The sequence below is a fragment of the Vulpes vulpes genome, chromosome 13 (assembly GCF_048418805.1).
Source record: "Vulpes vulpes isolate BD-2025 chromosome 13, VulVul3, whole genome shotgun sequence".
Classification (NCBI taxonomy): Eukaryota; Metazoa; Chordata; class Mammalia; order Carnivora; family Canidae; genus Vulpes; species Vulpes vulpes.
In genome coordinates this window covers 35910220-35933863 of record NC_132792.1, presented here as the reverse complement: position 1 = coordinate 35933863, position 23644 = coordinate 35910220, and the positions used below count along the sequence as shown (strand labels likewise).

At 35.6% G+C, this 23644-nt stretch overlaps 1 protein-coding gene across 27 annotated transcripts in view; it reads left to right on the top strand.

Moving 5' to 3' along the window:
* VPS13B (vacuolar protein sorting 13 homolog B) overlaps positions 1-23644 on the top strand; it is a 727825-nt gene that overhangs the window by 146641 nt on the left and 557540 nt on the right. The window contains exon 18 of one of the 27 annotated variants that reach the window (XM_072734226.1): positions 9064-9397. The exons of the other annotated variants lie outside the window; for them this stretch is intronic. Coding sequence (XP_072590327.1) covers positions 9064-9128 — 65 coding nt within the window. The 3' untranslated portion in view covers positions 9129-9397. Of the gene's footprint in view, positions 1-9063; positions 9398-23644 lie in introns of those variants that run through there. 27 annotated transcript variants of the gene reach the window in all.

The window sequence follows — 23644 nt, the reverse complement described above, 5'->3', positions numbered from 1 at the left end:
TTTGCATTTCCCTAATGATTAGTGAATTTGGCACCATTTCAATGTACTTGTTGGCCATTTGAATGTCTGTTTTGGAAAAATGGCTATTCAAGTCTTTTGCCCTTTTTTAAATTGGATTATTCATTTATCTCCTAAGTTGTAAGAGTTGTTCCTTATATATTTTTATTAACATTTGATGATGAGATAAATCCGACAAGTGATTTGCAATATTTCCTCCCATTCTGTAGGTTACCTTTTCATTTTGTTGATCATTTCCTTTGCTGTGAAGAAGATTGATATAGTTCTACTTGTTTATTTTTGTTTTTGTTGCTTGTGTTTTAAGTGTCCTATCCAAAAAATTGTTGCCAAGACTTATGTCAAGGAGCTTTTTATCTTGTATGTTTTCTTCTAGGAGTTTTATGGTTTCAGGTCTTAAATTTAAGTCTTTCATCTATTTTGATTTAATTTTGTAAGTGGTATAAGATAGGGTCAAGTTTCATTCTTTTACCTGTGAATATCCAATTTTCCTAGCATCATTTATTGAAGAGACTATCTTTTTTCCATTGAGTGTTTATGGTTTCCTTATCAAATACTAGTTGACTGTATATGCATAGGTTTATTTCTCGGCTCAATTCTGTTCCATTGGTTGCTGTAGCTGTTTCTATGGCAATACGATACTGTTTTATATACTATAGCTTTATAATATAGCTTGAAATTAGGAAGTGTGATACTTCTGTCCTTATTCTTTTCTCTGGATTGTTTTGACTATTCGTGGTCTTTTGTGGTTCCATATAAATTTTAGGATTGCTTTTCTATTTCTGTTAAAAAAAAGTCATGAGAATTTTCATAGGGATTGCATTGGAGCCACAGAAGGCTTCAAATAGTATAGATATTTTAATAATAATATTAATTTTTCCAGTCCATATCATGGTATATCTTTCCTTTTTATTTATTTATTTATTTTTTGTCTTCTATCTCCTTTGTCACTGTCTTACAGTTTTCATTGTACAGATCTTTCTCTCCCTTGGTAGAATTAATTTGTATTTTATTGTTTTTGTTGCTATTGTAAACAGGATTATTTTTTAGGTAATTTGTCATTGTGGTATAGTCACACTATTTATTTTTGTATGTAAATTTTACTTCCTGCAACTTACTGAATTCATTGATTAAATCTAACAGTTTTTGGGGTGGAGTCTTTAGGATTTTCTGGATATGTCAGAAAAAAGTGTTGTGTCTCAGCCCTTGGCACTGCACAAAAAATAGAGATTGATGACCAGAGTGAAAGTAGAAAGCAGCTTTATTAGAGCAACAGTACACTCTTTAAGTGAGAGAGCCAGTGGGACAAGAGTTGGCAACTGCCCTGAGTTCTCTAGGGGTTCTCTCATTTTATGTGAGCAGGGGTCTTGCATCATGGACAGAATGGTTTCTAATGGATGCTGCTTTCAGTCATTTGAGGGACCCTTCCGACAGGTTGGTGGGGGTACTTTTTGACCCTACAGGGTTTGTACCAGACTGCCATGGTAGCCTCTCTTTCCCCATTGATAGGGGCTTATAATGCCAATGCAAACACATTATAATGAGTCTGGGGGTTACCTTGGAGCAGAGGTGGAAGAGAAGAGCACATGCTCTGCACCTGTAACTCTTGGTTTTTTAGCTCTGGGATCTTTTAAGCTCAAGGTCAGGATATTGTGCCTTTGGGCTTTTAATGTGTAAGCTATTTATCACCATTCTTGCCTCTAGCTCTTGTCTAACTGCCCACTTTATCTCTCTCCTCACAAGGACTTGGACTTCCACTGCTCATATCTAGCTTTACCTAACATATGTAATATCATGTCATCTGTAAATAGTTTTACTTCTTCCTGTTCAGTTCTGATGCCTTTTGTTTCTTTCTTTTACCTAATTGCTCAGGCTGTACCTTCTAGTACTATTTTGAATGGGAGTGGTGAGAGTGGGCACCTTTGTCTTGATCTCAGAAGAAAAGCTTTTAGCTTTTCATTATTGAGTATGATGTTTTTTTTCTGTTTAGAATTTTTTTACATGTGTATTTTTTTTTTGTTTTTTTGTTTTTTTGTTTATTTATTTATGATAGTCAGAGAGAGAGGCAGAGACACAGGCAGAGGGAGAAGCAGGCTCCATGCACCGGGAGCCCGACGTGGGACTCGATCCCGGGTCTCCAGGATCGCGCCCTGGGCCAAAGGCAGGTGCCAAACCGCTGCGCCACCCAGGGATCCCAACATGTGTATTTTTTTATTGGAGTTTGATTTGCCAACATACAGTATAACACCCAGTGCTCATCCCATCAAGTGCCCCCCTCAGTGCCCGTCACCCAGTCACCCCATCCTCCCATCCACCTCCCCTTCCACTACCCCTTGTTTATTTCCTAGAATAGGAGTCTCTCATGTTTTGTCACCCTCTCTGATTTTTCCCACTCATTTTCTCTCCTTTCCCCTATAATCCCTTTCACTGTTTTTTATATTCCCCGTATGAGTGAAACCATATAATGATTATCCTTCTCTGATTGACTTACTTCATTCAGCATAATACCCTCCAGTTCCATCCACGTCGAAGCAAATGGTGGGTATCTGTCATTTCTAATGGCTGAGTAATATCCATTATATATATATTGACCACGTCTTCTTTATGTATTCACCTTTCGATGGACACCGAGGCTCCTTCCATAGTTTGGCTACTGTGGACATTGCTGCTATAAACATGGGGGTGAAGGTGTCTCAGCGTTTCACTGCATCTGTATCTTTGGGTAAATATCCAGTAGTGCCATTGCTGGGTCATAGGGTAGCTCTATTTGTAACTCTTTGAGGAACCTCCACACAGTTTTCTACATTGGCTATACCAGTTCACATTCCCACCAACAGTGCAAGAGGGTTCCCCTTTCTCCACATCCTCTCCAACATTTGTTATTTTCTCTCTTGTTAATTTTCACCATTCTCACTGGTTTGAGGTGGTATCTCATTGTGGTTTTGATTTGTATTTCCCTGATGGCAAGTGATGTGCAGATCATTTTCTTATGTGCTTGTTGGTCATGTGTATGTCTTTTTTGGTGAAATTTTTGTTCATGTCTTTTGCCTATTTTATGATTGGATTGTTTGTTTTTTTGCTGTTGAGTTTAATAAGTGCTTTACAGATCTTGGGTGATGTTAACTGTGGGCTTGTCATTTAAGGCCTAAATTATGTTGAGGTATTTTTTTTCTATACTATACCTAATTTTTTGAGAGTTTTTCATGAACAGATGTTGAATTTTGTCAAATGTTTTTTCTGTGTCTATTGAGATGATTACATGTTTTTTTTCTTTTATTGCATTAATGTGATGTGTCATATTTATTGAATTGCATATTTTGAATCATCCTTGCATTCCTGGGGTACAGCTCACTTGATCATGGTGAGTGATTTTTTTTAATGTACTGTGGACTTTGATATGCTACGTCATAATTGAGAATATTTGCATTTATTTTCATTTGGGATATTGACCATAGTTTCCTTGTGGTGTCCTTATCTGGCTTATTAGAGTGTAATGCTGGCTTTGTAAATGAATTTGGTAATGTTTTCCCTCCTGTTCAGTTTTTTGAATGCGTTTGAGAACCTTGCTGTGAATCATGGGTCATGACTGATCAGAACTTAACTATCTTGTTGAGGATGGTTGGATGATGGACAGATGGAGTAGCTGTGGATGCACAAAGCCTTAAACATACACATGCACACAGATTGCTAAGGGGAGGCATTTCAGTGAGTATGATAGCCTGAGGCAGGAGTGTGTGTGTGTCTGCCTGTGTGGAAAAATACTTAAATTCTTTTTTTTTTTTTTTTAAATACTTAAATTCTAATGTTTGGGCATACTCAAGAAGGAATGGCATAGAAGCAGCAAAATCAGATCCTTCTCTGGATTCTGAATCTCAGGATATGGGAATGATTGTGCTTGAAGGCCCTGATGAATCATGTATTAGAGCCTTTGTCCAATAAGATACTGATCAGATTGAGCAGCTGTCATTGTGTCCTGTGGAGCTTCTGGACAAGACCATGGCAAATCCTGATGGTGGGATTGGGGCGGGACCAGTGCTTTGCAGTTGGAAGACTCTTGAGGAGGTTCATGCTCTTTTACTTGCCTTCCTCTGAAGCCCTTCATCTCTTAGATGATGTTCCTACCAAGACAGGACTTAGCTACCCTTCCCTTACTATGGCTATTCAAGCACCTGTGGGCTCACCCTTTTTAAATTCTGTACCCAGAAGGCACAAGTGACTCTATCACTCTTTTATTCAAGAACTGTCAGTGGCTTCTTATTGCCCTCAGGATAAACTTAAAAACACTTATTGGTATGGCCCTTTTAGACCTGGACCCTCCCCAGCCTCATTCCTCACCTCTGACTGAGTCAAATCTCACATACCTCACTTTTCACATTTTCTTTTTGCCTTTGCTAAACAAAACAAAAATATTGATTGATTACTTCTTTTCTATTTGAAATGTAGCAATAGTTTTAGTATTTAGTATTAGCATTAGTATTTTCCTGCAAATACTTTTTTTGATTCATGCAAGCAGAGTTATTTTCTCCTTTGTGGTATCCTTGTGATTAATATATCAGCTCAGTTCAACAGACATATAGTACCTAGTAAGTACTAGTTTTGGATCCTCTTTTCAGAGGTCTTCCAGTCTACCTGGGAAATACAGTATTTAGTGTTTGATTACACACATTTTATGTTGTTACTTCTGTACTGAATGTTAATGACAAAATCTAGTGTGCTATAATAGATCACATCTAGATACACGAATTATCTTTCAGTTACTACTCAGTCATAATAACTGGATTCAAAATTTATCGCAACTATTCAGTTAAAATAAATATAATAAGTCAGTGGTTTTAATTATCAAATATAATAACATTTATTCCAGATTTTAATATCAAAAGTAAATAACAGTCTTCTGACAGAAAGTTTTTAGTAAGTAATTAGAAATAGCTTTACTCTGTTTTATTAGAATTGTATGGACTATGAGAGACAACACTTGAAAATTTCATGTGGTATTAGGTTAATATTAGTTGTAAATTGGAAAGTGGAACTCACCATTTCTTCCTTACCTGAATGACCTACTTTTGTACATCTTTTCCCATAAGTAGTAGTCACTTTTTAGTAATTCTTAGAGCCTACTTGATATTCCAGACCCACCTTACTCTTTATGGCTAGAACCACTTGATCTCTCCATTTTTTTCAGCCTTGAGTTTGATACTATCATTAATCTGAGAGTGATTTAAAGAATACACAATCAGGTGAGTATCTGCTCATCTTTGCTGTTAATTCTGCTTTGACTATGTGCTTTAACTCTTACTGCTTGAACTTCTACTTGAGTTGGCCAAGTTGCCATGTTAAACTGCCATTTGAGTTGCTGGATGCTTATTTGTTCTCCTGAGCTACATTTTCTGTCCCATCAAAGACTCTGGATATGGGTACCTGGGTGGCTCAGTCAGTTGAGTGTCTGACTCTTGATTCAGCCCAGGTCATGATCTCAGGGTTGTGAGATCAAGCCCTGTGTTGGGCTCTGCGTTCAGTGTAGAGTCTGCTCGTCCCTCTCCCTCTGCTCCTCCCCTCCACTTTGGTTCTCTCTCTTTCTCTCTCTCTCTCTCTCTCTCAGAATCTTTAACAACAACAACAACCCCCCCCCCCCCCAAAAAGTTCATGAATTTACCTTTCCAGACTGCCATAGATTCTGGAGGCTTTTCCTTACTTTTAGCCCTCTGGATGTGGTACTCCCCTCTGTTATGAGACCTATTTGAAGGCATCTACCTGCTGGCTGTCCCCTGCTTTTTTATTAAGGTAATACCGGATTATATTACATTTGCTTGCTGGGATACTTATTTCATTGTTTCTTATTGGACAGGTATCTCCTCTGATCACTCATCTCAATTTGTACATTTTTCTCCATCGTCTAGATCAGAACTTGGCAGATATGGCTCACTACTTATGTGTAATCATACCCATAGTGCCTCAGTCACCAAATACCAGATTTATTTTCTAAGTACTTTTACAGTACGTTCACTTTTCACCTTTATTTCTGACACTTGAGGTCAACTTATAATTTCTTTTTCTCCTGACCCATTGTCTAATATGTATTGGAATGAAATTTGAAAACTTCAGATGTGATCTTATCACTCCTTTTTGACTTTCTGTTAATTGTAGGATAAAGATTCAAATCTGGCCCTGTACTCTATTAACCTTTCAGCTTCTCAAAAGAGCTGTGCTTCTTTTTTCTTAGGGCTTTTCTCAAGGTATTCCAACTTGCTGCAATGTTCTTTCCCTCTATTTCACTTACTTAATATATATTAGCTTATCCTTCAGAGTTCTGCTCAAATGTCAGTTCTTGAGAGGATCTTTCTTTAAATAGAAAATTTAAAGGGCAGTTTCCATGAGCATAGGCACCACATCTTATTTACTCCCCTGTTATATCCTCAGCAACTAGTATTTACTTTGAGAATGTCTACAGATAAGTGTTTGTATGTCTGCTCTTTTTGATGAGTATTCAGAATGGAAATAGTTCACAAATTCTACCAATTTCTAAGATTACTCCCTCTCTTTCCCTCACCTTTGACACCATCTGTAGTATAGTGAGTGGATAGGAGCTAGGAAAATGTCCTTATTAGTGAGTGAGCAAAGTCAACCACTTAAAATACAGGATATAATTAAATTATGGGAGATAATTGTAAGAAAAGAGTATAATTTAAGTTACTTATGAAAAATTGTTACAGTAGAATTGCTATGTAGATTTTTGTCTGGTGTTTCCAAAACCCTACATTTGGGGATTCTCCAGAAGAACTCGAAGGACTCACTATATAGTTAATACTCATGGTTAAGATTTGTTATATAGCAAGGTAGTAAGGGCTCATGTCAGATCACAAGGGAAAAAGAAGTAATTTGGAGAGATCGATACATGTGCTATTTCCTTTGAGGGGTATGCTTGAGCATACTCCAAAGCAGGTGTTCAGTTTAACCCATATTTTCTTTTTTTTAATTTTAATTTTAATTTTATTTTATTTATTCATGATAGTCACAGAGAGGGGGGGGGGGGGGCAGAGACACAGGCAGAGGGAGAAGCAGGCTCCATGCACCGGGGGCCTGACGTGGGACTCGATCCCGGGTCTCTAGGATCGCGCCCTGGGCCAAAGGCAGGCGTCAAACCGCTGTGCCACCCAGGGATCCCTAACCCATATTTTCTGTACAAAAGACTAAGCACAGTAGGCCACTCATCAATTTAGAGAATGGAAGCACGGCAAGTTCCTACATGCTACCAGTGAACGGCCAAGTTTCCAAGTGGGCCTTTGTAGAGATAGCAGCCTTAGTCTTGCTATTATTAGATCTCTTCTGTATTGTTCTTAAAACAATATTTCACTTTACAATATCTGCTTTGTATTGTAGTTATGGAGGCATTTTTAGCTAGATTTGTTCCTCCCTGAACAAAACTGGGGTTCTGTTAGTAACTAAGAAAGGAGAATGAGTTTTAGATAGCCAGTTACTAATCCCTTTATTCTAAGATTTTTTTCATGTCTCTCTGAGGGAAAACTTGAATGCCTGTTGTATAGCAAACCACATGCGACTTGTTCACTGTGCTTTACCACATTGATCTTCATTCTCTTTTGTTCTTGAAATATACACACTGTCTTCTATTCAGACCTTCTACCATGTTGTACTCTTTGCCTGTTGTGTCCCTCTGTTTTTTGGCTTGGCTTATCCCTTATCCCTGTTTATACTTCGTATTTCAATGTAGATTTCATCTGTCTGTACCTCACTACCCTCTGCCCCCAAATCTCTTAGGGTAGCTGTTCCCAGATTACTTTCCAAATGTATTATTTTCTCATCTCGCTCCTTTTCCAAAGGAATGTATTCTCATCTTAACAGATTACATGAATAAATGAATTAAGTATTGGGGCTGAGGAGGAAAAGGGAATGCTGAAGGAGGAAGGAGAAAATGATGAAAATTTAACGTATTTGAGAATTATGTATTTAATAACTCAGCAGTATGGTAGCTGCTAGCCACATGTGGTTACTGAGTCTTGACACATGGGTAATCTGAATTGAAATGGCTATAACATACAGACTATATTAAAATATTTTCTGTAAAATCAAAGAACATAAAAGTTTTTTTGCATTGATTAAATATTAAATGATAATATTTTAGATTTGGTTAAATAAAGTTTTATTGAAATTAATGTCACTTATTTTAAATTTTTTAACCTTATTACTACAAAATTTTCAGTTATGTATATGGCTTACATTATATTTCTATTAGCACTTGCTCAGAAAGTGAGACATTGATATTTTACTTTAGTTTGAGGTCCTAAGAGTTTAAATTTTTGACTGTAGTCAAGAAAAAGTAACTGAAAAATAGCAGATTGGCTTTTTATTTTTATTTTTTATTTTTTTATTTTTTAAAGATTTTATTTATTTATTCATGAGAGACACAGAGAGAGAGAGAGACAGAGAGGCAGAGACACAAGCAAAGGGAGAAGCAGGCTCAGTGCAGGGAGCCTGACCATGACTTGATCCCAGGTCTCCAGGATCAGGCCCTGGGCTAAAGCGGTGCTAAACTGCTGAGCCACCTGGGCTGCCCCAGATTGGCTGTTTAAAAAATATATTGTACTAGAACTAGTTTAGGAGCAAAATTGACGCAGAATTTTCTATTTAGTTTTTTATCATTTGAGTAAATGTTCAAAACAGTTATAAGGGATCACTTGGCAGGTTTATAAAAATGTAACCTATGTATCCTTGTTTAATAATAATAATAATAGTTAACACATAAGTGATTACTCTGTGATTACTTTTGTATTGGTTTATGTGTATTCATTTATTGCTTTTTTAGTGGTTTCTGTGTATTCATTTATTCCTTAGAGTAGCTTTTTTCTTAGGTATATGATTATTATTAACTTTTGTCCACATACTCAAGGACAAAAGCATGTTTGAATCTGATTTCCATATCAGATGGTACCTTTGAGGGTGATTTGGTGGATTAAATGAAGTACTATACTTTCATATCTCAGGCCATGTGATTTATCACATGCTAGGCTTTAATAATTTTTTTTTTTTTTTTAGGTAATCTCTACAAACAGGGGTTTGGACTTACAACCCTGAGATCAAGAGTCATATGTTCTGATTGAGCCAACCAGTGCCCCTAATAATGCATTTTTTTATTTGAATTAAATTGTGTATATAGTTTTTAGTTCATACTTTTCAGATATAGCATATGTGGTATTATGTTCTTTATTCTTAGTAACTTAATTTGAATCTCCGAATAGAAAAGAACACAAATATGAAGCTTAGGAACCTTACTATTACAAAATGTATATGAATTGACTTCTTTTCTATGAAAATCCTTGTGGTATAAAAAATAGAGCTATTACTATTATTAGTGCCCTCCCCCACAAAAAAGAACCAACCCCCAAACCAGGAAAGAAACCTAGTCTTGCTAGTAGCTAGGCTTGTTTTGGGCAAAATCTGGTTGTGTCCTTTTGTTCACTTATTGTCTATGGCTGCTTTTGTACTGCTGTGCTGAATTTGTATTCAGATGAGATTATCTGACTCACAAAACTTTAACTGTCTAGTCCTTTTTACAAAATTTTTGCCTCATCTGGGACCATTTCAGTTCAATAAGAGAATCAAGGTGACAGGACTACAATTAAGCTTGAATGCTATGTTTCCTTTGGCTTGATGGGTACCTGGAAGGTATACCAGTTAGGCTTGTTCAGGACTGCTCTTGGGGAAAGTAGGATGTATCTTGCCCAGGAGTGGTCAGGATAAAATCCTGAGGTTTCAAAATAGATGTATAGTAGACGTTTGTAAAGAAGGTTCCTAGGCCACAGCTGGTCTATGGCCTGTCCTTGTATATAGCACAAAATAACAGTTTTTTTAAAGTAATTTTAGAGAGTTGGGCTGGGAGGAGAAGAATGTGACGGAGATCATATGTAGCCCACAAAGCCTAAAATACTTTCTGGATCTTTCCAGGTAATGTTTGCTGACTCTTGGTTTTTATAATCCCAATTGCTTTTTTCCTGATCATTGCCTTGGGAGGTAGTCAGGAGATGTATCCTTTGTTAGAATAGCTGCATTTGGTGACCATACTACTTTACTGAATTATGTGGACCAAAAGAAGGTGAGGAAAATAGTCAGAAATCTTCTTGAGTTGATTTATTAAGAGGCCATAACAGTGCTTGACAATCTTAGATGCCTGTGGATTAGGTAGGGAGCACAGAATGTCCATCAAATATTCAACTTTTGACTTGTTCTTTGTAAGAGAAGGCATACCACTGTTAGATGGTAAATGGTCCTAAAAGCCAAAAAATATGTAGCAAGCAGCTTAATTTTGAATGCCAAACTGGTGTGGCCAGGGATAGCTGATCAGAGTGAGTGGGAGTGAGATGTTAAAGGTCTGAAGTAGTGAGTTTGGGAGAAATGCACTGGACACAAATGGGGTGACAGTGCATCGTACAATGTGACCTTAACCACCACATTATAAATTGGGTGACTTCCGGTAATCATGAGTTGACCATACTGTGGTAACCTCTGCATTGGAAACAGAATTCTTTACTTTATGTGCAATATGTGATGATGAAAGTTTTGCCATATCTGCTGCAGTGATAGATGTGGACAGTCTCGGTGATGCTGGTTGAATCAGGTTGGTCTCCGAGAAAGGGCCCTTGCTGTGGGCATGAAAAGATTCACAGATGATTTGATCAGTTGTGATTTTTTTCCTATAGTTTTTGTTCCTCCGGTAGTTTCTTTCTCTATACTTTTTTTTTTTTTTTTTCTTAAGCTTTTATTTATTTGAGAAAGAGAAACAAGCATGAATGGGGAAGGAAAGGAAGACCCAGACTCCCTGCTGAGCAAGGGAGCCCTATCCAGGGCTGAATCCCAGGACCTGAGCTAAGGCAGAAGCTTAACAGACTGAGCCACTCAGGTGCCCCTCAATTGTCTTTCTTTTGTATTTTGTGACACCTAATCTTTAGACTTTAATCTGCCAGTTTGTAGTTTTTTGGGGGCTGACCAAACAGGTCGGCCAATGACAACAAGGGTCAGTAAATTAAAACAAGATTTTTAAAGGTACCATTGGGCAAAATTATGTGAATGGCCTTGAATTCTGCTCGTTGATCTGGTTTACACCTTGAAAGAGCTGAGGTTGAATAGCTATAGTAGCACAGTGGACAACATTATGTTTGTTTAGTTGAGTCCTTACTGAATCTGGCATTTTGGGGAACCTCTATGTATCACATGCCTCATTAAGCCTATGGCTTTGCTTCAAGAGGTAGAGTGGAGGTTAAGGTTCCCCTTGGGGGAAGCTGCTGCTTGTTCACATAAATTCAAAATGTTGTGGCCACACCTGGTATGTTCTTTAGTTTGCTTTATCTATTTGACTAGAGGTAAGTACCTTACCCAAGCTGAGGCAGTAATGGTGCCTACCTTAAGTTAAAAGTCCACAAGTCCCAAATTGGGCCAGTCAGAATTCTTCCCTGGGGTTTTTGAACTTGGAACCAGAAAAAATGAGGTTAGTTTTTTCCTTTGGCAGAAGACATAAAATGTAGAGATTAGGAATTATCATTGTTTGTTTCTTACTATAGTGAGAAGTGAAGTCTGCAGAGAAAGTGATGTAGTGATAAGGAGAGGCACCTGGGTGGCTCAGTCAGTCAAGCTACTGCCTTTGGTTCAGGTCATGATCCCAGAGTCCTGGAATCAAGCCCCACATTGGACTCCCTGCTCAGCGGGGAGTCTGCTTTTCCAGACTGGAAAAAATGGATACACTCTCTGTATCCCTCTGGACCTGCTCTTGCATACTCTCTTTTTCTCTCAAATAAATAAATAAATAAATAAATAAATAAATAAATAAATAAATAAATAAAATCTTTTAAAAAAAAATAAGGTGATAAGGAAACAGTTCTGAAGTCATTTGAGACTCTGGTACTGAGGGTTTTGAGGTCTGGTCTTTTCCTTGTCATCACTGGTTTTCAATCCTTCTTTGTATTCTGTAAATGAATTAATCCCAGTGTTTTGTTTAAGCTAGTTGAATTTCTGCTTCTGGTCAGTATGAGTCCTAAGAAATACATATAATTGTATTATACAAAGTATAATAACTGATGGTTTGGAATCTTTACCAGAGATATATTAATTGGTATTTCACCTAGTCTCATTTATATTTATTTATATTGTTGTCATGATGGAAAGAATGAAAAATACATGCACATTAAACTAGGTATTACTTCTCAATTGGTTGGAGTTGTTATTCCTATAAATGTGAATCTCTAAGTCTAAGAAGAAGCATAAAAGATTAAAATGCACTTTGGATTAAACTAATAAAATTAGTAAGATTTGATTGGGACAGAAAAGTTATAGGTTATATTGGACACCTATGGTATATGAATCTGTAGCTTGAACATGAGTCAGTACATTGGTGAAAGAGCTAACATGATGTTGGATTTATTCCAAATCAAAAGATTCACCAGAAGAACTGAGAAACTCTTCCTAATTTTACTCTTTACTAGTCAGAGTTTTGAGCAGTATTGCTGATCACACATTAGAAAATACTATTTTTTTTTTTTATAAATTTTTATTTATTTATGATAGTCACACAGAGAGAGAGAGGCAGAGACACAGGCAGAGGGAGAAGCAGGCTCCATGCACCGGGAGCCGGACATGGGATTCGATCCCGGGTCTCCAGGATCGCGCCCTGGGCCAAAGGCAGGCGCCAAACCGCTGCGCCACCCAGGGATCCCAGAAAATACTCTTAAAAATAATGAACAGGTTTTATATAAGCTATATATGAAGACAAAAATGAAGAAAATTCTAAAATGAGAAAAATATTAGCTTTTTAAAGCCAGGGAGAATCTTTAATGGCTATTCTCTAAAAGACATGTCTTTGAAGCTTATCCTTTTATACTGAAATTAAAACTTCTGAATCCTAGTAATTCTTGCTTTTCTAAGTAATTCTTTTGGCCAGTACTTTCCAATCTAGACATTGCTATGTTCACAGATTTAAAAAACTTCTTTAAATAGTTTGTGCAGCCAATTTAGCAGATAGGATATTAGTACCTTAGTTTTAAATACACATTTCTTTTTCTTTTAAGATTGAGTGTCAGAGAAACAAAATGTAATTTTGCGTATATTTCTAAAATCATGCTGTATGTTAGAATATAAAGATTTGTTGAGATCCACTGTCACTTACCTTATTCTAAATAGTATTTCTTTCTTTCAAATATTCAGATTCACCTCTAAAATGGCCAAGATTTGTCATCACTGGGACAATTGAAAAGAATGACATGTAGACCATAAATGTAGCCGTGAGAAGTACCAAAAATGTTTTGATTAAAGAAGCAGCGATGTAGTTAGCTTATGACCACTTTGAAGGACAATTCTTGGCTGTCTGATATAGTCAGGACCTTATGATTTAAGTTTTTCTCCCAGGTTACCCCTTCCTCCACATTGCCATTTAGTAATTGTGGGATCCTTAGGCATGTTACTTAGATTCTTCAAGTTTCAGTTTCTTTATTGTAAAATATGGATAATAATACATTTTTAATGGTTTGTAGTGATAAATTGCATTCATCACAGTGCCTGGCTTAATAACTGGAGGCTTGTATTATTAATGTTATTGACACAAACAGTAAAATATATGCTGGATTATTTCCCGATTTTATGAAGGGTAATGGGATTTTCTAATTCAGTAAAGGAAAGGAACTAAAACTAAGAGGAATTTTGTTTGATAGAAGAACCAATAGGATTTTTTTTTTTAAAGACTTATTTTAGAGAGAAAGAGAGTGAGCACACACACACATGAGCAGGGGGAGGGGCAGAGGAAGAGAAAGAAGGAGAGAATCTCCAGCTGACTCTCCATTGAGAATGGGGCTCTATCTCACCACTCTGAGATCACAACCTAAGCTGAAATTAAGTCTCATGCTTAACCAAGTGAGCCACTCAGGTGCTCCAGAACCAGTGGGATTTTTAAGCCCTAAAACTGGAATCGACCAGGGTGACAGTTACTCATTGAATGGCATTGAATTTTTTGTTTTCTAATGCCCTTTCCCTACAGAAAACACTGTTTACTGTTCTTGGGACATCCAGCAATGTATTTATCATAGGATGTCAGTTACTTAAATGTCTCTATTTTCTTTTGAATGGATTAAAATTTTATTTTGAGACACATAAATGTGTACTTCAAAAGGTAGCTCTAAAAAAAAAACAAAAGGTAGCTCTAATGTAATTATTAAGTATTCATAATTGATGCCATACCACTTTTGTTATTGGAGATGATTTTAAGTAGTATGTTAGAAACTTTGTTTTTAATTGTAAAAATTATTCTACTCTGTTGGGAAAAAAATATATCCCACATATTATACTTTGGTTTCAGATACTATTGCTTAAGATAATGGAATAAGAGTTTGCTCATGAAATAAATTTATCATGAATACAAGTAAAAAATTGTAGATAAATTTAAAGAATAAATTGTATTAGATAATTACTGGCCTGCCATTTGCCAGACACTCTTCTAAGTACTTGGTATCTATTGGGTCTTTTAGTCCTCACAATGGTTTTGAGAAGAAGGTACTATTATTCTCCTCATTATACAGATGAGAAACCCAAGCACAGAGAGATGAACGGTCTTGTTCTTGGGTATAGATCTAGTAAATGGCAGAGCTGTAATATCACGACATGTGTTTTGACAGTGTCCAAGCTCTTAGTCCCTGTGAAATACCACTGAATCTTTATTAGATAAATAAGAGCATGAATGATACATGGATAGTGTAGCAATAATGTTAGTTACACAACTCTATAAAATTTGCGAACACTGCTCTAGATAAGTGAATACTTCTAATATATGATGAATATATTTTCATGTACATATATATAGGATTAAATAGACATGGCTTCAAACTGTGTCAAAGTATTTTAAGTATTACACGAAGCATTATTATTTTATCATGTCTTTGATATAATGAAATAATGCTTTATTTAAGAAAGTATGGTGAAGCATACCATCGTTAATGGTTAATGTTTTGGGTTTTTTTTCCACCACTTTGGTACCTGTTTTTGTAGAAGAAGGAAATATTCATAATTTATACCTAGAGAAAGTTGGTTTTTCACGCCCTTCACAAGTGTACTCCAAACAGTTTGATATTTTAGTTTCAGGATTTAAGTTCTAACAAAGTCATGTGACAGCAGCAGCAGTGAGGTGCAGTGAAAACTCTCTCAGGAGTACTCTTATTAGAAAGGAAGATTTTGGGTCTGTGAGGTTGTGTGGGCCTGAATGTGATTTTTATTTGATATATGAGCTGTGACATTACTATTGCATGACTGAGATGTACTTGTAAGTGCTGTACTATGCAGATGGGTTTTTTTCTGAAACAAAGCCAGAAACAAAATCTTGAATGTGTTCATTTAGTGGGGAGAGAATACTTCATAGAAACATATGGAAACATTTCTAAGTTTTTTTTTCATTAAATGAGCCTTTTACTTTCTAAGCATTTTTATGATTGTTCAAGTTAATATGTCATTTGCCTCATATTTTCCAAGTTTAGTGAGACATGGAAGTCTTATAGAGCTGGGATGTTTTGAAACAACCTGATCGCTTTAAGGAAGGCACATTTTAGGATTAGGTTTAGATGATTATTAGAAAATTAGGATTGGATCATTAATATATTTTTCATTAGGTTATTAATCATAAGGCAATCCATCTTTAATTATTTTAATATTATGGAATTTGGTGAAGAGACATATAGTAGTTATTTTCTTCTTTACTTATTTTTATATTGTGAAAGCATAGGGCAACATTAAAGAAAATCATAAAAGGAAAAACCACAAAAATAACATGAGTTTTTAATTTTCCATGTTCCCTTCTAACCCATGTCCTTATACATAAAGTTTCACATCATTCTGTATTATGAATATGCCATTTTATGTTGTTTTTCTTTTATTACATTACATTAAAATTTTTTTTTTGGTGGTCACATACTTTGCTCTCTCCCATTGTGAAAAGTGTACAAAGAGAATTTCCTTAGATTCTAAGTTCCCTTCAGCTTCTCATTTATCTTCCTCTTTTCCTTCACAGAGAAATAACTTAGAATGATGTACAGGTTGCTTTTCCACTTAGCTTTGATGCTGAATCCAGTGTATGTTTTGTGGTTTTTATCTTCCTTAACTCCATATTTGACACAGAACTCTCTTCTTGATTTGTGGGCTCCTCTCCTTTGTCTTTTATATTTGACTTTGATGAAGTACTTGGAATAAACTCTTCCTCCTGTGTGACTTCAGCTACGACTTATACACTGACAACTGCTTCATTGAATTCTCTGGACCAGTTGTTCTTCCTAAAACTGAGAAATTCATTTGCGTGTGCTAAGGTATCTAAAACTCACTATATTTAAGTTGAAATTTAATTTTTCCTTTCTCACATAACTAATGGTATCACCATTTACCTGTTGTCTTATGTATAAAACTTAGGAATCATTATGTTCTGTCAATTCTGTTTCTTAAATCTGACCTCTGTTTATCCAAGGGATACAAACATAATGATTCAAAGGGGCACCTGTGTCCCATTGTTTGTAACAGCAGTATCCACATTAGCCAAACTATGGAAAGAGCCCAGGTATCTATTGACAGATGAATGGATAAAGAAGATGTGGCACATATATACGATGGAATATTACTCGGCCATTAAAAAGAATGAAATCTTGCCATTTGCAATGACCTGGATGGAATTAGAGGATATTATGCTAAGGGAAATGGTCAGAGAAAGATAAATACCATATGATTTCACTTATACATGTAATTTAAGAAACAAAACAGATGAACATAGGAGGAGGGAAGGAAAAAGACAAAAACAGAGGGAGGCAGATCATAAGAGATTCTTAACTCTAGGAAACAAACTGAGGGTTGCTGGAGGGGAAGTAGGTAGAGGGATAGGGTATGTTGGTGATGGGCATTAAGGAGGGCACTTGATGGAATGAGCGCCTAGTGTTATATGTCACTGATGAATCACTAAATTCTATCCCTGAAACTAATAATACATTATATGTTAACTAAATTGAATTTAAATTAAAAAAAGAATAAAATAAAAAATGCTTTCTTTAAAAAAGTCTGACTATTAAATATTCATTATCGGGGCTATACCACTTTTGTTATTAGAGATGATTTTAAGTAATATGTTGGATACTTTTTTTTTAAAAGATTTTATTTATTTATTCATGAGAGACACAGAGAGAGAGAGGCAGAGACACAGGCAGAGGGAGAAGCAGGCTCCATGCAGGGAGCCTGACGCAGGACTGGATCCTGGGTCTCCAGGATCAGGCCCTGGGCTGAAGGTGGCGCTAAACCACTGAGCCACCTGGGCTGCCTGGAAATTTAGTTTTTAGTAGTAAAAATTATCTACTTTGTGTTACCATGTCTTATTTCCAACTGGTATCTTACCAAGTGATCTCTCAGTCCTTTCTTGTACTTTTCCAGTTCTTTCTCTCCATTGCAGTTTTTGATTGTTATAAAATAGAATTCTGATTATGTCCTTAAGTGGTTTCCCATTTGTGTTCACCATAAAATTGGAACTTCATTGCAAGTCAGTACAAGATCCTTTCATGATCTCTTGGACTCTTCTCTGGACATGTTCTTGAAGCCCTTTCCTTTTGCTATTTTGAAATATTGTCTTCCCAAGCACACATAACCTCCTATCCTTTATTGTTGCCCATGGTGTTGCATCTGCCTGGAACAGTTTTCCTACCATCATAATCATTTCTTCCTTTTGTCTGCTTAACTGCTTTTTCTTTAAGACTTAACTGAAGTTTCATATACCTTAGTTTGAGTTAGGTGTACTTCTTTCATATTCCCAGTGTATGCTGTCTACCACAATGCCAAATATAGTATATGTTTCAAAAATGTTCTTTTTAATTGGGCTATTAAATAGTATACTACCAAGTTAATATTTTGGGGATACATTAACACTTGGATTTTAGATAATTGATAGTTGCTTATTAAGTAAAGTATTTTTGCATCTCCTGCATATTAGTATTTTTAAAGTTATTTTCCTGCAAAAATAATCCTAAGAAAAATACTGAATCATGATAGGGACACTTTTTATTTTTTTTAAATTAAAAAATTTTTTTTAAAGATTTTTAAAAATTTATTCATGAGAGACATAGAGAAAGAGAGGCAGAGACACAGGCAGAGGGAGAAGCAGGCTCCATGCAGGGAGCCTGATGTGGGACCACTCGATCCTGGGACTCCAGGATCACACCTTTGGCCGAAGGCAGGCACTAAACCGCTGAGCTATCCAGGTGCCCCTGGGACACTTTTTATGATTCTTGGTTATCATCCTTTGATTCTTAGTATTAATCTTGCTCAAAATACATGTTACAGGTTACTTATAGCAACTTTCAGAAATCAAAATTATTGATATTGTTATAACACTTCTACTTTTTAAGGAAATAGATCCTTAAACTGACCGTCATTAATTTTTGCATTAAGTAAACATATATATGTCACAAACATAGTATGCCACTCTTTGTGCTCTGATTCTTTTCTTGGTTAAATGCAAAATAGGTTTACCAGGAGAATAGAAATATATTTATAATGTAATTTATAACAGTTATTCCACTAATTGGAGTTGGCCTATAAAATATGCAGACAAATCAGTGTTAAACTTAATGTATTAATGCCATAAGTTTAATAAATTTTGTTTATATTTGAGAGTAACTTTATTAAGTGAAAAATTGCCTTTTTCCATGTTACCATTGTATTTTTGCTTTTATTCCTTATATTAGAAGAAGATTATTTCAATTTGGATCAGATTTTAATGAGTAATAAAAATGAAATGTTTTTTCTTGGAAAATATAATTAATAGATTGCTGGAGAAGCTCAATTTAATTTTTTAACAAGTTGAATTATTAGTATTTACAATATAGTTTATCTGTTTATTAAACTATTCTGATATGTTTCATATTTCAATATTAAAATATAAGCAGATGGCTATAGTATTTCTTTGTACATGATATCCACACAAGAACTCTTTGTACTGTTGGCAGTACTGTTACACAGCTCCTTACTACAGTAAGTAAATATATTACCTAAACCCTTAATCAACCTACCATTGCCACTGATGACCCAATGCTTAAGTTGTAACACTATGCTGCTGACCCAGACTCTGGGGGCTTATTTTATTTTATTTTATTTTATTTTTTGATGCATTGCTGTAGGGAATTTTAAGGGTGTGGAACCAAGCCATTTTCTCTGTTGGACTCATTTCCACTTTTATTTCCTATGGGAGGCTTAGCCTTCCTTTAAAATACTAGGATTTAAAAACTGTTCACCTATTCTGTGGTTACTATGTGTAGGAATAACGCTGTTTGCTCATTTTAACTCACTGAATTAAAAAAAAATTACTGAAGCTTAACGATTGCTGCAAAACAATTCTCAAAATTAAAATTTCTAATTCATAAAATGCTTTTTTGCTAGATACTTTATTTTTGTGTATGTACATTTTTCATAGTTTAATTTTATCCTTATATGCTAGGAATATTTGGCCTGATGTTGTCCCAGGAGGGTATAATTGAGAACTGACAGGTTATATGAAGTTGAAAAGAAATTTAATGAGTTGTAAAAAGCAGTGCTTCATTTTTCCTTGGTAACTAATATATTATTTTTAAGGAAATGTTCTAAAAAGTTCAAAATAACTAGGCCTCTAAATTGAATAGTAACTTTAAATTTTGACAAAGTTTATTCACTAAGAAGAATAAAGTTAATTTATTTTTAGATTACAGTGTACAAATGTTTGGGGCTTGAATGTTCTGACTAGTTATTTAATCTTACAAATTAAACTATGTTAAATCACATGCTTTTAAAGGTTTCCAAAAAATTTTAGTTCATTTTCTTTTGTCATCAAGAAATTTATAGAACATCCCACTTGAACTACCTGCCTTATAAGGTGCAGGGGTTATTAGTATGAGGCAGGCGTATATTGAAGGAACTCCATCCTGAATAGAGAAACAGACATAAAAGCACATCAGAATAGTTTGATAGATACTGCTAGATGTTCAAAAGGGAGCCACAGAAAAAGAGCAGTTGATGATATTTGAAGGCTTCCTAGAGGAGGTAACATTTGAATTAAGAATTATATATAAATAAAGTAATCATCTAAGTGCCCTGTGCTTCTGTTAGGAGTTTGAGAGAGGGAGGGTGTGTGAATGCAGTAGAGAGTGGAGGTGGTGATAAGTATTTCATCAGATACTTGATATGAAAGCTCTGTGCATTGTTAAACATGCCATTTTAATTTATAGGCTTACGGAGTGAGTTTTGAAATGGAAACAGTGCTGGTCAGGTTCTCCAGGAAGTAGACACTGAGATGGAGTTAGGATTGGTGAGAGTTTACTGGGGAAGAATACCTGTGGAAAGAAAAGAGTGGTGTCAGGATTGGTCAGAATCAGTTGTCAGATTGTGATGCTGACTTGATCAAGTCCCCTCCAACCCAACAGAGACCTTTGTAACAGAGGTTGGAGGACTCCTGTATTGCATGGAAATGACTAGACCCTTTTACCACCATTTCTCAGATGATGGCTATGGACTTCCCGGAGAGAAATATGTCTGACTGGAAAGGTGAGGCAAAAGCTAATGAAGCTAACACCTGGAGGCTGTCAGCTAATCACACTCCTTGCAGCTAGGCAGTGTGTCCTTTGTTGAAATCTGATCCATGGGGGCACATCTTTGTTGTCACAAGAAACCTGGATAGGATGGACCTTGGGATGATGACAATCATTCATTCATTTGGTCAGTCAGTAAATATCAGATACTTCCTCTGTGTGAGGAGTAGTGCTGAGCGTGGATGATATAAAGTAATGCAGATAATGTCCATATTCTTATGTAGGGCCAAGATCTGGTGGTAGGATAGTCCAAACAAGGACATCCAGCCTAAGAACTCTGTTATGGGCAACAGCTTGGAAAAACGGAGAGAAAGAAAGGCCACTTTGGAGAAAAGGGAAGGAGGGAGATGAGGCTAGAGAATTTGGTCAGAGCCTCCAGAGCCTTGCAAAACCACAGTAAGGATTTCAGAGTTTATTCTATTGCAATGAGAGGTTACTGGAGGATTTTAACTAAAGGAGTGAGACAATTTGACTTATGGTTTGAAAGGTTACTCCGGGGATCCCTGGGTGGCGCAGCGGTTTGGCGCCTGCCTTTGGCCCAGGGCGCGATCCTGGAGACCTGGGATCAAATCCCACATCGGGCTCCCAGTGCATGGAGCCTGCTTCTCCCTCTGCCTGTGTCTCTGCCATTCTCTCTCTCTCTCTCTGTGACTATCATAAATAAATAAAAAATTAAAAAAAAAAAGAAAGGTTACTCCTACTTATCAAATCCCACATTCAGTAGTCATAATGCAAATATGTCTTGACTTCTGACTTACACTATGTAGTTACTTGGATAATTCTATATTGTTGGCAATAGTATATCTACAGAGTAGTGTATCTACTTCTTTTACCCATTTTGCATATTTCTGTAGTAACTCATTAATTTCTTTTGTTTTTAAGTAACTTTTACTCAATTACAAGAGCCATATTTAATTTATTAATTAATTTATTTTTATATTATTTATTCATGATAGAGAGAGAGAGAGAGAGAGAGGCAGAGACACAGGCAGAGGGAGAAGCAGGCTCCATGCAGGGAGCCCGATGCGGGACTTGATCCCGGGACTCCAGGATCATGCCCCGGGCCAAAGGCAGGCGCTGAACCACTGAGCCACCCAGGGATCCCCAAGAGACATATTTTAATTTTTAGTTGAATATATAGAACTTGTTTATTTTTTGGCCTTAGTTCTGAAAAAGGCAAGTAAACTTCTTTGTAGAAATTTTATTTAGGCATTTGAAACTCTTCATGAGAATGTGTTGCTAATTTTTATAGTTTAACTAGTCCCTCACTGGATCCATACAACTCTCTGGTGTTGTACAGGACAAAATTTAAAGATCCCAGGTTTCTTGCATATAGCAGAAACCTGCACATTGCTGGCTTCCAGAGCTGTTCTTATTTTTCTTGGGATCAGAAGTTTGCTTTTCTCCCCTAAGAATTTTTAGGACTCCCTTCTCCACCCTTAGATTAACTTGCCTAATTGAGAATGATTTTAGGTATCTGTAACTCTTATTTAAGACTTACATTGTTTATTGGAAATAAAGCTCTAGTTTTGCCAAGTGTCTTGTCAGTGCTAGTTTGAATCTTGTTTAGGAATAGATAACCATTTATTAATCATGTGACTTAGGCAAATCTCTTTATCTCTTTAAAACTCAGTTTCCTTCTCTGTAAACTGAGAAAGACCAGTGGTACTGCTTTATAAGCTTATAGTAAGAAGTAAGTGAAATAATATAGAATGTCTGGCATAACATGACTGTTCTGGAAATGAAAATTGCTGCTATTTTTACCGTTACCTTAAAATGTGATTACTGCTTTGTTAGGGATATATGCAAGTACAGATTCAGCTTGGGTATTCATCTAAAATCTGCTCGTTGCAGATTTTAAATATGCAAGTACAGATTCAGCTTGGGTATTCATCTAAAATCTGCTCGTTGCTTTAGCTCTGATTTCAGTCTTTAAAAGATTGAGCAGCAGAATAGCTACTTCAGTGTCATTTATGGCATTCTTGAATTTGTGTGTGAAAATACCATTGTATATAATAGCCTAACAACATCAGTAAAATAAATGAGGCATGTCACTTAGATTTATTATTGTCACAATTTTCACTCTCAATTATAGGTCAGCATTCTCAATGTAACTAAGAATGAGCATTTTCTCTTAGATTTTATATGTTGAAATTCTGTCAGTGACTTGAAGTATAAATATTATTACAAGAGTAAAATACTAATAGAATCAATAGTTGTGAAAACTTAATTTTATGCAGAAAAGTAGTATTTTAAAAGTTCAGTAATAAGGTAAAGATATTGATAGTTGTATTAATTTTCATTCATTTTCTAATTAATTAAGCAATCAATCTCTAAAGGTAAGATATGAATTCCTATTTAGGAATTCCATATGTCTTATAAAGTTGAATTAAAGTCAGAAATCAGAATGATTGAGGAGAGATAAATCAAATGATCAGTAATCATTTACTGATCAGTAAGTATCTACTTCATTTGAAATTGAACCTATATTGAGTATTGCAAGTGTGTAGAGACTACAGAAATAACAGCTGACAGAAGGTGAGAGAATGTGTATTTTACTGCCAAATTATGTCAGCTCTTAAAATGCTCAATAAAAATTTATAACAATAGTTACTTTTTTTATTAGAATTTATATTTACTCTTATGTTCCAGAAATGTATTTTCTTATGATACTACTTGGCTTTGGCCACAGCTAAATAGTATGCTGTGTTTTTTTTTTTTTCCTTCTTATGGCTAACATATTCAATTGCTGTAATATACAGGATGTTGGGTAATTTTAGAAGAAGGAGCTTTTAACATCAAAATATTGCATTTCATTATAATTTTTTTCAGACTAGTTTCTATTTTAATTAACAATTAATAGATTGCATGTTATATATACATTTGAAGGATTTCTTAGAAGTTTCAATCAAAATTTGACCTGTACAATCAGAACCATTGCCAAATCCTTTCCTTCTCAACTAAATAATGCGTTACATTAAATCCACATTAGAAGAAAAAAACATTAAAAT